At 56.8% G+C, this 14035-nt stretch overlaps 1 protein-coding gene across 1 annotated transcript; it reads right to left on the bottom strand.

Moving 5' to 3' along the window:
• Nucleotides 1-395: 395 nt before the first annotated feature.
• On the bottom strand, nucleotides 396-13845 carry ALDH4A1 (aldehyde dehydrogenase 4 family member A1). Its single transcript, XM_085079713.1, has 15 exons — nucleotides 13686-13845; nucleotides 12346-12439; nucleotides 12043-12135; nucleotides 11890-11937; nucleotides 11442-11597; nucleotides 10998-11147; nucleotides 10729-10803; nucleotides 8128-8315; nucleotides 7236-7309; nucleotides 6343-6539; nucleotides 5316-5363; nucleotides 4892-5044; nucleotides 3957-4078; nucleotides 3136-3254; nucleotides 396-2094 (listed from the first exon to the last, which is right to left on the bottom strand). The coding sequence occupies exons 1-15, from the start codon at nucleotides 13718-13720 to the stop codon at nucleotides 1982-1984; spliced, it is 1665 nt and encodes a 554-aa protein (XP_084935839.1). The 5' UTR covers nucleotides 13721-13845; the 3' UTR covers nucleotides 396-1981.
• Nucleotides 13846-14035: the final 190 nt, after the last annotated feature.

Below are 14035 nucleotides of genomic sequence, written 5' to 3' on the forward strand. Positions count from 1 at the left end.
GAGGGCAGGGTTAGATGGGAATTTGGGAACAAATCCTTCCCTGTGAGGGTGGGGAGGCCCTGGCATAGGTTGCCCAGAGAAGCTGTGGATTCCACATCCCTGGAAGTGTCCAAGGCCAGGCTGGACAGGGCTTGGAACAACCTGGGACAGTGGGAGGTGTCCCTGGCCATGGAATGGGATGAACTTTAAAAGTCCCTTCCATCCCAAACCATCCTGGGATTCTGATCAAGGCCCCACGTTGTTCCCACCTCTCTCTCCCCAGGCAAGGAGAACATCTTTGTTTTAGCAGAAAATACAAAACCGAGTTGGTTTTATTTAAAGGTCCCCAATGGCAACTCGCTCTCGCTCTTTATCTGGAAACAATGTGGAGAAGTAATTCATGAATGCGACAGAAAGAGGCTTGAAAATCATTTTATTGCACATTTTTCTAGCTGAGCCAGGATGCACAGGAATTCCAGGCACTCCTCCCTGCCCTGCACAGAGACTGATGTCAGCACTGACACTCAGCACAACTGCCCACCTGCCAATCTTGCTAATTGAGCAGTAATTAATCCTAGGGGTTAGAAACAAACATTAGTAAATTGGAGCTGACCCTGGAGGGGACAGAACCTTGTGTTCCAGAGTCCTTTTCCTGTTTGCACTGCAGGTGCCACTGGCGAGCCCTGGCTGGGGGAGAGCCCGGGGCCAGGCCAGAGTTGAGTCCTGACTTGAATCTTGATTTGACTCCTGATTTAAATCCTGACTTGGATCCTGACTTAACTCCTGATTTAAATCCTGATTCAATTCCTGATTTGAGTCCTGACTTGAATCCTGATTTAACTGCTGATCCCAGCAGCAGGCAGAGCCCTGGCTGGGTCAGGTGGGACAGCAGCTCCCTGGGATGGCAGAGGGTCCTGGAGCTCTGTTCCTGTCCCAGCACCTCCTGCTGCCCCCAGAATGTTCCAGCTCCTGCAGGAACATTCCCGTTCCCAAAACATCCCAACACCTCTCCAGTTCCTTCCTCTGCACACACAGGAGCAGGGAAAGCAGCCAGGAAGCGATGGGAGCACCGAGGCAGCCTGGCCTTGTCCCCAGGAATGAACCCAGGCGACCAAGGGAGCTGCTGCCCCTCTGCCCTGCAGGGAGACCTCGGGCAGGAAACCCCGGCTGAGGGAGAGGAGGGGTGGAGAAGGATGGGAAATAAGGCTGGGAGGAGGCTGGAATAAGGATGGAGTAAGGATGGGATAGGGATGGGATAAGGATGGAGTAAGGATGGGATAAGGATGGGATAGGGATGGGATAAGGCTGGAAGAAGGCTGATCTAAGGCTGGAATACAGCTGGCAGAAGGCACTGAGCTCAGCCCCAAGCAGCAGCACAGCTGCCCTCTCCTGGCACAAAGCTCCTGCTGAGCTCCCTTCCCACATCCCAGATTTGCTGTGGCTCAGGATGAGCAGCAAACCCAGCAAATTCGGGGCTCCCAGGATGGTGTTTGGGACCAGCCTGGCTCCCCCTGGTGCAGGCAGAGCTTCACATCCTGGGACTGGGGCTGTGGGGACACGGGAGGGACACGGCTGGGGACAGGGACAGGACAGGGACAGCTCATCTCCTGCTGCAATTCCCTCTCAGCCCTGTGCAGAGGGAACCCCTCGGGGCTGCTGGGATGGGAAAAGTGGGAGGAAAAGGGAGCTGGGGGTCCAGCTGTGCCTCTGCAGCCAACCCTTCATTAATTAATTAGTTAATTAACGACTGACCTAACAAAGCATGCTCACACAGAACCATCCGGGTCAGAAAAGACCTTTAGGATCACCACATCCAACCCTGCCATGTGCACTGCTGTGTCCCCAAAGTGCCACATGACCGAGAGAACCACGGCGACTTCATGACCATTTAATAACGTGACTTTTTTTCTGTTTTTCCTTTAAATAAATCCTAAGGCAGCAGTTGAAGTGCTCAGGGGGGTGGCAGCTGGCGGGGCTCGGTGTCCCCAGGTGTCCCCAGGGGTCACTGCATGTAGGCATAGCGCCAGTCCCGCAGGGGCACGTGGGTCTCCTTGATGGCCTGGGGGGACGTCCAGCGCAGGATGTAGTGAGGACCCCCAGGTTTGTCATTGGTGCCTGCGAGGGGACAGCACAGAGGGCTGGTGACACCGCCCAGGGTGGCAGGGACACGAGGGACATGGAGGGAGGGGAGAGACATGGAGAGACACAAGGGATGGGGACACAGAGGGACAGGGACAGAGGGACACGCAGGGATGGGGACATGGAGGGACACAGAGGGACGCAGAGGGACACAACAGATGGGAGGGACAAGGAGGGATATGGAGGGACAGGAGGGGCATGAAGGACAGAAAGGACATGGAAGGATAGGAGGAACATGGAGGGACACAGAGGATGGGAACGTGGAGGGACATGGAGCACAGGAGGGACACAGGGGTAGGAGGGACACGGGAGGGACACAGGGGACATGGAGGGACAAGAGGGATATGGAGGATGGGAAGGACACAGAGGGACACAAGGGGCGGGAGGGACAGGGAAGGACAGGAGAGACGCAGAGGGACAGGAGGGACATGGAAGACAGGAAGGACATGGGACAGGAGGGACATGGAGGATGGGAGTGTCACAGAGGGAGATGAGAGCAGGACACAGAGGGACATGGAGGGACACAGACAGATGAGAGGGACACGGAAGTACAAGGAGGACGGGAGGGGCACAGAGGGATGAGAGGGACATGGAGGACAGGAAGGACATGGAGAGACATGAAAGGATTGGAGGGACAGGAGGGACACAGAGACTGGGAAGGACATAGAGGGACAAGGAGGACGGGAGAGACATGGAAGGAGAGGAGATGGGGGGACATGGAGGGACATGAGAGAAGGACACAGGATGGGAGGGACACAGAGGGATGAAAGGGACACAGAGGGATGAAAGGGACACGGAGGTTGGGAAGGACATAGAGGGACAAGGAGGATAGGAGGGACGTGGAAGGACAGGAGGAGCACAGAGGGATGACAGGGACAAGGAGAGATGGGAAGGACACAGAGGGACAGGAGGGACACGGAGGGACAGGAAGGACATGGAAGGACACAGAGGGACAGGAGGGACACAGAAGGACCCATGGCCGAGCAGGGCAGGCCTGGACAGGAGCCACAGTGTCACCTGAGATGCGAGAGCCCCCGAAGGGCTGCTGGGCCACCACAGCACCCGTGGATTTGTCGTTGATGTAGAAGTTTCCAGCAGCATTGCGCAGCAGCTTCTGGGACTCCTCGATGACCTTCCTGCACAGGGACAGACAGAGCCCTGAGCAGCCTGAGCTTGTGTCCTGCACAGCCCCAGCCTCTGCCCTGCAGAGCCACTAGAACCATTCCAGCTGGGCAGAAAAGCAGTTTGTGGCCACTCAGGCACTCAGGCCTTTCCCACCCACAGCTCCTGCACTGCCCCTGCTTTGGGGTTGTTTTTAATTTCTTTCTCCCTTGAAGCTTTGTGGGTATCACATGAAGGTCTCTCACTGCCCAGGGAAGCTGTGGCTGCCCCTGGATCCTGGAAATGCCCCAGGCCAGGCTGGAGCAGCCTGGGACAGCAGGAGGTGTCTCTGTCCAGGGGTTGGAACCGGATCATCTTTAAGGTCCCTCCCAAAACCATTTTTCTGGGCTAATTTGGGATGGTTCCCCCTGAGGTGACACTGCTCTCTGCCCTCCTCCTGCTGAGCAGGTTCACCCCCCACGTGCTCCAAACACTCCTTTGGGATAAGTCTTTACCTAAAAAAGGGCATTTTTGGGCTAGGAAACCACTTCCAAACCATCCCTTTCCTTGCCTCCTAGCAGGAAAGGCAAAAAACCAGCACAAGCTTCGTGAGAAATGTCCTCTTTTCTCCTCCGGAGAGAAGGAAGATCCAGGGCTCATTCCAGGCCGGAAAAACATCCCTGGTTGCTTTTCGGGGCGATTATTTTCGGGGGAATTTTGGGGATTTTGGGACTCACTTCTCCTGGGCGAAGAGCGCCCCCGTGAGGCCGTAGGGAGTAGTGGTGTCGATGAGCTCCAAAACCTCCTTGTAGCGATTGTCGGGATAGACGAACACCGTCAGGATCGGCCCGAAAATCTCCTGAAAAACCCAGAAAACCGTCAGGATCGGCCCGAAAATCTCCTGAAAAACCCAAAAAACCGTCAGGATCGGCCCGAAAATCTCCTGAAAAACCAAAAAACAGTCAGGATCGGCCCGAAAATCTCCTGAAAAACCAAAAAACAGTCAGGATCGGCCCGAAAATCTCCTGAAAAACCCAAAAAACCGTCAGGATCAACCCAAAAATCTCCTGAAAAACCCAAAAAACAGTCAGGATCGGCCCGAAAATCTCCTGAAAAACCAAAAAAAACTGTCAGGATCGGCCCGAAAATCTCCTGGGACCAAGAAAAAACAGTGAGGATCAGCCTGAAAATCTCCTGGAACCCAAAAAACAGTGAGGATTGGCCTGAAAATATCCTGGGAAACCATAAAAACAGTGAGGCTCAGCCCCAAAATCTCTCAGATTGGCCCCAAAATCTCCCATGCAGGATCAGCCCCAGGAAGGAGCAGCAGGGACTTCCTCACCCCAAATCACCATGGACAGATCCATCCCTGCAGGAACTCATCCCAGAGCCCGGGTGTGCCCTGGGGGGATTTGGGGATGGGAACCCTCCCTGCAGGGATTTGGGGATGGGAACTCCCCTGCAGGGATTTTGAGATGGGAAGCCTCCCTGAGGGATTTTGGGATGGGAACTCCCCAGCAGGGATTTTGGGATGTGAACCCTCCCAGCAGGGATTTTGGGATGTGTACCCTCTGTGCAGGGATTTTTGGGATGGGAACCCTCCCTGCGGGGATTTTGGGATGGGAACCCTCCCTGCAGGGATTTTGGGGCATGAAGCCTCCCCAGCTCACACCTCCTTCATGATGGGGTCCTGGGGGTCCTTGCTCTCCACGATGCAGGGCTCCACAAAGTACCCCACGCTGTCATCGCAGCCACCACCCGCCAGGATGCTGAGGCTGGGGGAGCTCCTGGCGTGCTCCAGCCACTTCTTGATCCGGGCAAAGGACTGCAGGAAAGGGAAGGACAAAATTAAAATCTAAACAAATGGGTGTGGGGGTGTGGAAGGAGTTTGGGTGATTCCTCTCCGGGATGGGCCGCTCTCCCTGAGCGGGACTGGGGAATGCACATGGAAAACCTCATGTTCTGGATGAATTCTGAGGGAAAGAACCCAATTTTGGGGGTTTGGCTGATATCAGCTCTCAGTGATTGATGTCCCCAGAGTGCTGTGACAAACCCCACAGCTCGGGGGAGCCCAGGGCTGGCAGAGCTGAGCTCACCTTGGCGTCGATCACCGCCGAGAAGAAAGTCCCAAAGTCCTGGGTGGGCTGTGGGGAGCACAAAGGAGGGGATCAGAGCCCACCCTGAGCCCAGAGCCCCTCTGCAGCCAGGGGAGCCACAATTCCCCCAACAACCCTTCCCTGCAGCTGAGTGATGCCTTAGGATTTTTAGCTTCTATATTTTTCCATGTATCTGTAATCCTGTAACTCTTTAGTGTATAACTCTGGACTTCATATAGGGTGCTGAGCTGCTGTTCTCTCATTTTTAGACAAAACAGTTCCTCTCCAAGCTCAAAACTCAAGAACACCTCACTGTCTCAGCCCCCAAGACATGTAAACAACAGTGAATTAACTGGGGGGAGCAAACTTGGAGTAATTGACTTCATTACCTGAAGCTGTAATTGGAGGATTAACCCCTGATATGCAAATGGACAAAACCTATAAAGTATGAAAAACTCATGACCTTATAAAAAACTTTAAAAATATTAAAACCCCATGACCTGCTGTCCATTTTGGGGTTAGCCCTGGGTGGGCTGTGAGTGCCCTGAATGCACCTGAAGGCCTCCAGTAAATACACCTTTGATGGCAGCTCCCCACCATCCCAGCCCATCCAGTGCCACTTCCACAACTCCGAATATCCCAGTTTCCCCAGTCCTCTGCCCCGGGCAGGAATTCTGAGCTTCACTTCCATTTCTCCCCCAGCAGAGCAGGAATTTTCCCCTCCAGCCGGCATTCCCCCAATATTTACTCCCCTAACCTTGCCCAGCCTCTGTTTGAGACAAACCCACTTAGGCATCACTCCAAAGGGAAAGTTCTCCCCTTTCCAAGGCTCAGCCCTGCCGCACAAGGCTCCGGCTACAAGTTAATGGCTACAAGTTAATTTCCCAGCGCGGCACGGAGCTGGGGGGGCTCGGCGCGATGAAAAGCCGGGTTCAATGGGAATTAGCAGCCAGTTCCCGCAGCCCCTAATCCCATCAGCCTCCCGCTGAGCCGCAAAGCCCTTCAGCAGCCCGGCAGCGCCGCTCACATCTCCCACTTTGATCTTGCCGTGCTCCTGCAGCAGCTTCTCTTTGATGTGGGGCCACAGCGAGGAGGGCGCGTAGAGCCGCGAGCACGCCGAGCACTTCTGCCCGCCGAACTCGAAGGCCGAGCGCAGAGTGCCGTTCACCGCGCTGCCCACGTCCGCGGAGCTGTGCACCACGTGGAAGTTCTTCCCGCCGCACTCTGCCGGGGGAGACGGGTGGGGATGGAGAGGGAAAGTCAGGGGGATGGAGGGGAAAAGGGGAATGGGGATGGCGCTGCTGGGGTGGGGATGGTGGGCATGGGGAGCAGAGAGCAGCCCTGGAGCGGGTGGAGAGAAGTCATGGGAAACAGGCGGAGAAAAGCCATGGAGGAGCAGGTGGGTGAAACTCATGGAGGAGCAGGTGGGTGAAACTCATGGAAAACAGTCAGATAAAACTCATGGAAGAGCAGGATTATAAAACTCATGGAAGAGCAGGTGGATAAAACTCATGGAATAGCAGGATTATAAAGCTGATGGAAAAACAGGTGCATAAAACCACGGAAGAGCAGGTGGGTAAAACTTGTGGAAGAACAGATTTAAAAAACTCATGGAAGAGCGGGATTATAAAACTCATGGAATACCAGACTTATAAATCTCATGGAAAAACAGGCTGATAAAATCCATGGAAAGGGATGAACCTGAGTTCCCAAACTCTGGAGTCCCACCCAGTGGCAGCTCCCCACTATCCAAGCCCATCCCGTGTCACTTCCACAACTCCAAATATCTCAAATATCCCAGTTTCCCCAGCCCTCTGCCCCAGGCAGGAATCCTGACCCTCCCTCCAGTCGTCCCCAGGCAGAGCAGGAATTGTCCCCATGCACCCAGCATCCCCCAAAGGGCAGGAGCAGAGCAGGTACCTCCGGCCAGCCGCGGGAAGTTGCGGTAGCGATCCAGGTTGTCAGAGACTTGCTTCCAGAGCCGCTTGAAAGTTCTGCAAGAGGAGGGAGGAGCTGCTCAGGGCACTCCTGTCTCTGCGCCTGGGTGATGGGAAACCCCAAAAAATGGGATGTCCTTCACAGAGAAGTGGGAATGAGAGCAAAGGCTCCACACAGCAACTCTGTGGTTTTCAAAATGGACTGTCCCAGTCCCAGGGAAGAGCACGGAGTGAGCATCCAGAAGTTTCTGTGCCTCCCCTTTCCCCCCTTCCTCTCAGGCCTCACTGTGACGAACCCCGGGGCTGGAAAACAATAAAAATGGAAATGGCCTCGCAGCAGGAGGCACAGCCACAAACTAACAGCCAGCCGGGAGCTTCCCACCTTCCCAGCCCCTGCTCAGCCGAGCGTGGCCTGGCCCTGAGGAGGGAGGGGTGACAGCCCCTGGGGACCTCTGAGCACCAGTGACACCCACGAGACACAGCCAGAAACAGCCGGGAGTGCCAACCCAGCACGGGGGAAAACCCAGAAGGCAGAAAACCCACCTGGGAGCAAAATCCATCTGGGGGGAAAACCCACTTGAGGGGAAAACCCACCTGGGGTGAAAATTCCCTTGGGGTGAAAACCCACCTGGGGCACAAACCCTCAGAGCAGCCCTGGAAGTGTCACTGCCAGTCTGGCTGTCCCCTTGCCTTGAGTTCAGCCCCATAGCAAGAAAAGCCAGCTCAGACACTTTGTCCCCAGTTTTAACCCCTGTTATGACAGAACAGTGCCACCACATCCAGCTGGATGCAGTAGCCCTTCCCAAGGCTGGCCTGGCATTCCCAGGAGCACCAGAGGAGCCCCCTGTCCCCCCTGTCCCCTGTCCCCAACCTACGGCACGCTGCCGGTGAAGTTGAGGCCACAGAAGTGCTCGGAGCTGGTGACAGTGTCCCCAAACTCGGGGCCATCCGAGGGCACAAACTGCACCACGTTGGGGGGCAGCCCAGCCTCCAGCAGGATCTTGTAGACAGCGTAGCTGGAGAGCAGGGCAGTGTCGCTGGGCTTCCACAGCACCACATTGCCCTGGAGAGAGAGAACAGCCCTGAGGAATGGCTGCATTCCCTGGAAAATGTCCCAGAGCAGCAGCACCCCATGGGGATTTGTGCTCAGAACTTGTTAGGGAAGGACTGGGACTGCTGAGGGCACCAAACCCCATTTCTCTCCCTGTGCCAGCTTTCTATGCCCTCCTTGGGGTTAGCCTAAGGGTTTTAGCCTTGGGGTTTTAGTTTCTATATTTTTCATGTGTCTGTAGTCCTGTGATTCTCTAGTGTGTGGCTCTGGACTCCACAGAAAGTGCTAAAGCTCCTGTTCTCAGCAGTTTTAGACAAAACAATTCCCCTAAGCTCAAAACCTCAAAGACACCTTTCTCAGGGCCCCAAAATATGTAAACAGCAGTGAACTGGGGGGAGCAAACTTGGAGTAATGACATCATCACCTGAAGGTGTGATTGGAGGGTTAAAGCTCGATATGCAAATAGACAGAACTTATAAAGTAAAACTTGTGACTCACTGTCCATTTTGTGTGTAGCCCCTCTGGTGGGCTTTGTCAGCCCTAAATGCACCTTGAAGGTCCTTCAATAAATTTAACTTTTTTTCTCTTAACTTTGCCTGGCCTCTGTTTTAGCTAAACCCCTCAGGCATCACTCCCTTCCCAGGGATGAGCTCTGCCTTCCCTACGGGGAGCTGGTGGCACAGCCCTGGTTTCTGTCCCAGGACACAGCCAAGCCTGTGCCCCCGATGTCACCAGCACTGCCACCACCTTCGGGCAGGGCAGTGCAACCAAACCTCCTGCCCAGATTAACCAGGCACAAACAGCTCTGGGGCTGGACAGCCCCGCCGGGGACACCCCACCCCCTCGGCCCCCTGCCCCTCCTGTGTCCCTGTCACACGGCCTGGCCTCCCCTGCTCGGGGTCACAGAGCTGCACACACAGCTTTGGACTCTGTCTCCTGCTTTCCAGGGACTGCTGTGCAGCAAAAGTTCCTTCCTGGGCACAGCTCCTTCCCTGGGCACAGCTCCTTCCTGGGCCCCTCTAATCCTTCCACTCCAACCAGGAGAAAAATAAGCCCCACCCTGCACAACCCTCCAGGCAGCTGGGAAGTCCAAGCCAAGCCCCGGCTGGACACAGCATTCCCAGCAGCCTGGATTCCAGGCTGGCACAGACACTGCTCGGATCCCGAGGAAATCCCATTCCCAGGATGGGCTGCACGGATCTCTGCAGCTCCTGAGCAGTGTCTGATCCCCGGGAATTGCACTGTGGTGACCAAAACTCTGGGGCTCTAATTAACATCCCCCTGTTAAGCACCATTTCCTGCTAACTTTAATTCCAGGTGCCCCCTGCTGCCGAGCTTTTCAAGGCTCCCAGCCCAGTGCAAGGAGGGGATTCCCTCGTCCTGCAGCACCCCAGTGGGAATTTATTGTCACACTCGAGGATGAACCCCAGGATGCCCCAAATTGTTCACCCAGAGCAGCCAGCATGGTCTGTCCCATCCCAGCAGGGCTCAGCCACCCGAGGATGAGCTCAGCATCAGATTTCCCAAAGCCAAGAGCCTCCCTTGGATCCTGGGGTGGGAAAAAGGGACCCCTGTCCCCAAAAAACCTCCATGTTGGCTTCATCCTCTTCCTTGTCACCTCTGTGACATTCCCAAATTAAAAGCTCAGTGTTCTCCAGCCTCACCTGTTGCTGAAAGGCTCCTCTTTGGGACCAGGAGGAAATCTGTGCTTGGTTAACAAAGAGCTGAGGACAATTTCTGGGTTTTGGGATTTTTTTTCCCCAATGCAACAACAAATTAATTAACCCTGGCCCAAATTTACCAGGTTGTTACAGTCTCTCCCCAAAATCCACCCTGCAAAGGCAGGAGCTCCTGCACTCCACAGGGTGGATACAGAAATGGGGATGTACAGAAATGCTTTTCACCAATACTTCGATTTTTCGGATATTTTTTCATGCCTGCTGGGCTCTCCTGCCTCCTGTTTGGCGCTCAGTGCCAGGGCCATGACCTGCCCTCCCCTGCCTTTGCCCTAACACACCCAAAAAGTGTCATCCCAGAGGAATTTGGGCAGCTACAAACTGGTTACACTTTCATGTCCCGACAGCATCCCAGGTAGGAAATCAAACCCTGCTGTGCTCATTCCCTGTATCCCAAACCCGGCCTGGGAAGGAAAGGACATTTTGCTTCAGAACAAAAACCCCAGAAGGGCAGGGCTGGGCAGTTTGTGCTTTTCCAACACTTCCCCCAGCACACTGAAAATCCATACACTGGGATGTCTTAATTAAAGCTAATTGCTGATTGAGCCGAGGGCACCAGCAGCCCCTGGGTGTGTCCCATGGAGCAGCCCAGGGTGGCTCAGCTCACTCACTGCCCACCCCAACCCCAGCCTGAGGGCCTGGATTCCTCTGCCAGCCTTTCCTGTCCCCTCTGTCCCCCCAGGACTCACCATCAGCGCCGGAGCCCCTGCCAGGTTCCCCCCGATGGCTGTGAAGTTGAAGGGGGACACGGCAGCCACGAAGCCCTGCGGAGGGACAGGGAAAAGAAGCACCAGGAACATGGTGTCACCTGTCCCTGAGGAGGGACAGGGAACATGGAGCATTGGGAGCACAGTGCCACCAGTCCCTGAGGAGGGACAGGGAACATGGAGCACCAGGAACAGTGCCACCTATCCCCACGCTGTGACCCCAGTGCAGGGCACAGACAGGCTCTGCTCACCTCGAGGCCCCGGTAGACCATGGAGTTGGTGCTGATGTCCACGCTGAGCGGCTGGCTCTGCTCCAGCTCCAGCGCGTACTTGGCGTTGAAGCGGAAGAAGTCGATGAGCTCGGCAGCAGCATCGATCTCAGCCTGGATCACAGTCTTGCCCTGCAGGGAGAGGCCCTGGGCACTGAAGGGAATGCAGCAGTGGGAGCTGCAGTGCTGTCTGCAGGTGCCTCTCCCAAGCTCAGTTCCCAAAATGGGGTCTCCTGCAAGGCCTCACAGTGACCCTGCTCCCAGGAGCCTGGCTCCCAGCTCCACCTCCTCCTCTCTCAGCAAGGACTGAGGGTCCCCTGTATCCCCTCAGAGTTCTCCTACAGCCATTCCCACTGCCAAAAAAACCCTTGGCAGCTCTTCCTGCCCTGCTCCCAGCTCCTCCAATTCCCTCCTGCATCCCCATACCTGCCCAACCATGGTCTTGGCCAGCACTTCTGCCCTCCTGGGCCCACTCAGCATGTCAGCTGCCTTCAGGAAGATCTGGGCCCGGTCCTGCACAGGTTTCAGGTCCCATTCCTTCCTCGCTGCCAGGGCAGTGTTAATGGCTTTGTTAATGAGCTCCTGTGGAAGGAAAGGGGAAGAGGCAGCGAGGAGGAACCGCTCCAGGTTCCTCTCCACCACCAGGTTGCAGGGAAAAGTGAGGGCTCAGCCACCCCCAGGCACAAACCCCCAGTGCCACCACAACCCCCAATCTGCAGCTCCTGGAGTGGATTTGTTCCAGGATCCCTGGGGCTTGGAAAGGCCCCTGGGGCCTCCCTGCTCAGAAAATGTTTCACTTTGCTAAACCTAGGCAAAGTGCTGCTGCTTCCCCTCAAAACAGCCAGGAAGAGGAGGGACAGGGAGATGCACTCACCTTGCTGGCATAGCAGTACTTGGCCACCTTGTGTGCATGGTTGAAAGGCTGGAAAGAGGGAAAAAAAGGCTCTGTAGGAACCAGTCTGACAGATCCTCCTGCAGGGACACCCCTGCTCTGCTCCCTCCCATCAAACACGAGCCCCCGACTCACCGAGAGCTGGTACCTCACCGTGGGTGTCCACACCTCCTCCCCCCCGATGACACACGGGATGTCCTCGGTCTTGCCCTTCAGGTCAGCGAGGGCCTGGCAGAGAGGAGAGCATGGTGGGAGCAGCTCACACCCCCTCCAGCTGCCCTCCATCTCTATCCCTCCTTCCCACGGGCAAAGGGGACCTGGGAACAGGCTCAGGGCACGGGGTGCCCACAGGAGGCACAGCTGTGGGCAGGCCAGGGTCCCACAGCAGCACCTGCAGCACAGCCCGGGCCTCTCCAGCCCCCCAAAACCCCTCAGTACCTTCTGGAGCGCTGCTCTCTCGGGGCTCCCTGGCTTGAACTCCAGGATGGGCTCGTTGGTCACCTGGATGGCTGGGCGGTGCTGCCATCTCCGCCTGGGACAGGGGCAGGACAGGCACTGCAATCCCCCCGTTCCCTTCTTCCCTTTGCCCCCCAGCATCCCAGGGACACCTTCATTGCAGGGACACCTCAATCCCAGGGACACCTCGATCCCAAGGACACCTCCATCCCAGGGACACCTCCATTGCAGGGACACCTCAATCCCAGGGACACCTCAATCCCAGGGACACCTCCATCCCAGGGACACCTCAATCCCAGGGACACCTCAATCCCAGGGACACCTCATTCCCAAGGACACCTCAATCCCAGGGACACCTCCATTGCAGGGACACCTCATTCCCAAGGACACCTCAATCCCAGGGACACCTCCATTCCAGGAACACCTCAATCCCAGGGATACTTTCATCACAGGACACCTTCGTCACAGGCTGCCCGGCCAAACCAGCCCGTGCTCTATCCCTCCCGCTGGATGGGGATGCCAGAGCTGGGAACTGAGCCTGGACATTGTCCCCAACCCATCAGCCCTTCTCCTCGCTCGGGAAAAAGTGCTGGGAAAGGCATTTTTAAGGGATGGGGCACAGGGTGAGCTCCGAATCGACCCGGGCAGCTCCAACATCCCAGCGCTCCGCCGGCTCCTGGCAAAGTCCAGGGGGCAAACACCGGCCTGGCACCTCTGACCCTGCCCGGGAGAGCTGCACCTCGGCAGCTTGCCAGCCCCACGGGGGTGTTCCATTGTCCAGCTCTGCGATAATGCCCGGAAAAGGGGGAAATGGCAGAAAAACCAAGGGGAAAGCGGAAAACAAGGGGGGAAACAGGGAAAAAGGGGGGAAACTGGGGAGAAAAAGGAAAAAACAAGGAGAAAAGGGGAAGAGGGGGAAAGCAAGGGACGAAATCAAGAGGAAAGCGGAGGAAAACCAGGCGAAAGTGGTGGAAAACAGGTAAAACAAGGGGAAAAGGGAAAACAAGGGGTAAGCTGTGGAAAACAGGTAAGAGCGGAGGAGAAAGGGGAAAACAAAGGGAAAAACGAGGAAAACAAGGGGAGAAAGAGGGGGAAACAGTGGGAAAACAGGGGCAACGAGGGCTGGCAGCGGCTGCGGTTGGCAGCAGGACGGTTCGGTTCCCGGCGGGAGCGGCGATGGCAGGAGCGGCAGCGCGGAGCCGGGGAGCCCAGCCTGCACCCCGCGTGGGGACGGAAGGGAAAGGGAAGGGGAAGGGGAAGGGGAAGGGGAAGGGGAAGGGGAAGGGGAAGGGGAAGGGGAAGGGGAAGGACCCCACACTCACCCGCCGCCCCTCAGCGCCCGCAGCCGCCGCCACATCCCGGCCCCGCCGCGCTCCCGGCCCGCCGCCGCCACCACCCACCGCGCGGAGGGGGGCGGGGTGGGGACAGAACCATTGATTAATTAAAAATTAATAAAGCCCCGGGGGCGGGGCTCTGGAGGAGAGGCCCCACTCCCGCCGCTCGCTGTGCGTGGGGGTGCGGGTCGCGTCCCCCCGCCCGCGGGGTGGCAGTGCGGTGTCCCCCCGGCGGCTCCCCCCGCGCCGGGATGGTTGCGCCCGCAGCGGGGGGCGGTGGCGCGCGCGGCACGCGGGAGGGGGCGGGGCGGGGAAGGAGCCAAAAATCATTCAAAAAG

The sequence above is a fragment of the Lichenostomus cassidix genome, chromosome 21 (assembly GCF_008360975.1).
Source record: "Lichenostomus cassidix isolate B80296 chromosome 21, HeHo_3.0, whole genome shotgun sequence".
Lineage (NCBI taxonomy): Eukaryota > Metazoa > Chordata > Aves > Passeriformes > Meliphagidae > Lichenostomus > Lichenostomus cassidix.